Source organism: Otolemur garnettii, unplaced genomic scaffold, assembly GCF_000181295.1.
Source record: "Otolemur garnettii isolate 467f Iridium unplaced genomic scaffold, OtoGar3 scaffold00080, whole genome shotgun sequence".
In the NCBI taxonomy this organism is placed as follows: Eukaryota; Metazoa; Chordata; class Mammalia; order Primates; family Galagidae; genus Otolemur; species Otolemur garnettii.
Window position 1 is genome coordinate 4034177 of NW_003852475.1, and position 1155 is coordinate 4035331.

Sequence of the window (1155 nt, forward strand, 5' to 3'; positions counted from 1 at the left end):
TTGTATAACTATCACCACTACCCCTTTCCAAACTTTTTCATTATCCCAAACAGTAACTTTATCCACTGAACAAAAAAACTCTCCATTTCCCCTAATCCCCTCAATCACTGATAACCTCTAATCTACTGTCTATGAATTTGCCTATTTAAGTATTTCACATGGTTGTCCTTTGTAAATTAACCCTTCTAAACCCACTAAAAAACTTTTATAATCTGACTTAAGCGGTTTGAAAAATCACTGTTGTATTTGTAATCATTTTGATTTCAAGTTTATGCCACCAATAGATAGAACTCTTACCATGTATAGTAGGAAAGAGGCTGGTACAAAGATTGTGGTATAGATTTTTATCTTGACTCATTTCAAACACTTTCTCCCACTCTTTCACCGTCATTTGATTCTTAATGCTCTCAGCTGTCTGTTCCTCATCTCTGAGCTCTTTCCCTCCAAACTGAGGGTGGAGAACAAAGAATTTTTAGTAAAGAAGCAACCAAAATAGTGTAAAGAAAACTTCATTACATATAAAACACAGCCTGGGGGTGGTGCCTGTGGCTCAAAGGGTAGGGTGCCAGCCCCATATACTAAGGGTGGCAGGTTTGAACCGGGCCCCCGGCCAAACTGCAACAAAAAAATAGCCAGGCGTCGTGGTGGGTGCACTCAGGTTGCTCCTGGGCAGCTACCTCTAAGCCCAGGAGTTGGAGGTTGCTGTGAGATGTGACACCATGGCACTCTACCGAGGGCAATAAAGTAAGACTCTGTCTCTAAAAAAACAAACAAAAAAAACATAGCCTAGGAAGTTAATTTTACAATCTGTTGGCTATAAGGTGTTTTATAAAAATCTCCCCAAACTAGTAAGCTATTAGTCAATGAAAACACTTAAAGGTTTGTCTAGTGACATAAACATTAAAAAGCTACCATTGGGGTAGTGCCTGTGGCTCAGTGGGTAGGGCGCCGGTTCCAAATACCGAGGGTAGCGGGTTCAAACCTGGCCCCAGTCAAACTGCAACAAAAAATAGCTGGGCGTTGTGGCAGGGGCCTATAGTCCTAGCTACTCTGGAGGCTGAGACAAGAGAATTGCCTAAGCCCAGGATTTGGAGGTTGCTGTGAGCTGTGTGACACCATGGCACTCTACTGAGGGCGATAAAGTAAGACTCTGTC

General features: G+C 42.3%; 1 protein-coding gene across 1 annotated transcript in view; it reads right to left on the reverse strand.

The window, feature by feature from the left end:
* The window catches only part of MCM6 (minichromosome maintenance complex component 6), a 50455-nt gene that overhangs the window by 32294 nt on the left and 17006 nt on the right, over positions 1 to 1155 (reverse strand). Inside the window, exon 7 of the mRNA XM_023515854.1 lies at positions 298 to 448. Within this exon, the coding sequence (XP_023371622.1) occupies positions 298 to 448 (151 nt within the window). The remainder of the gene's footprint in view (positions 1 to 297; positions 449 to 1155) is intronic.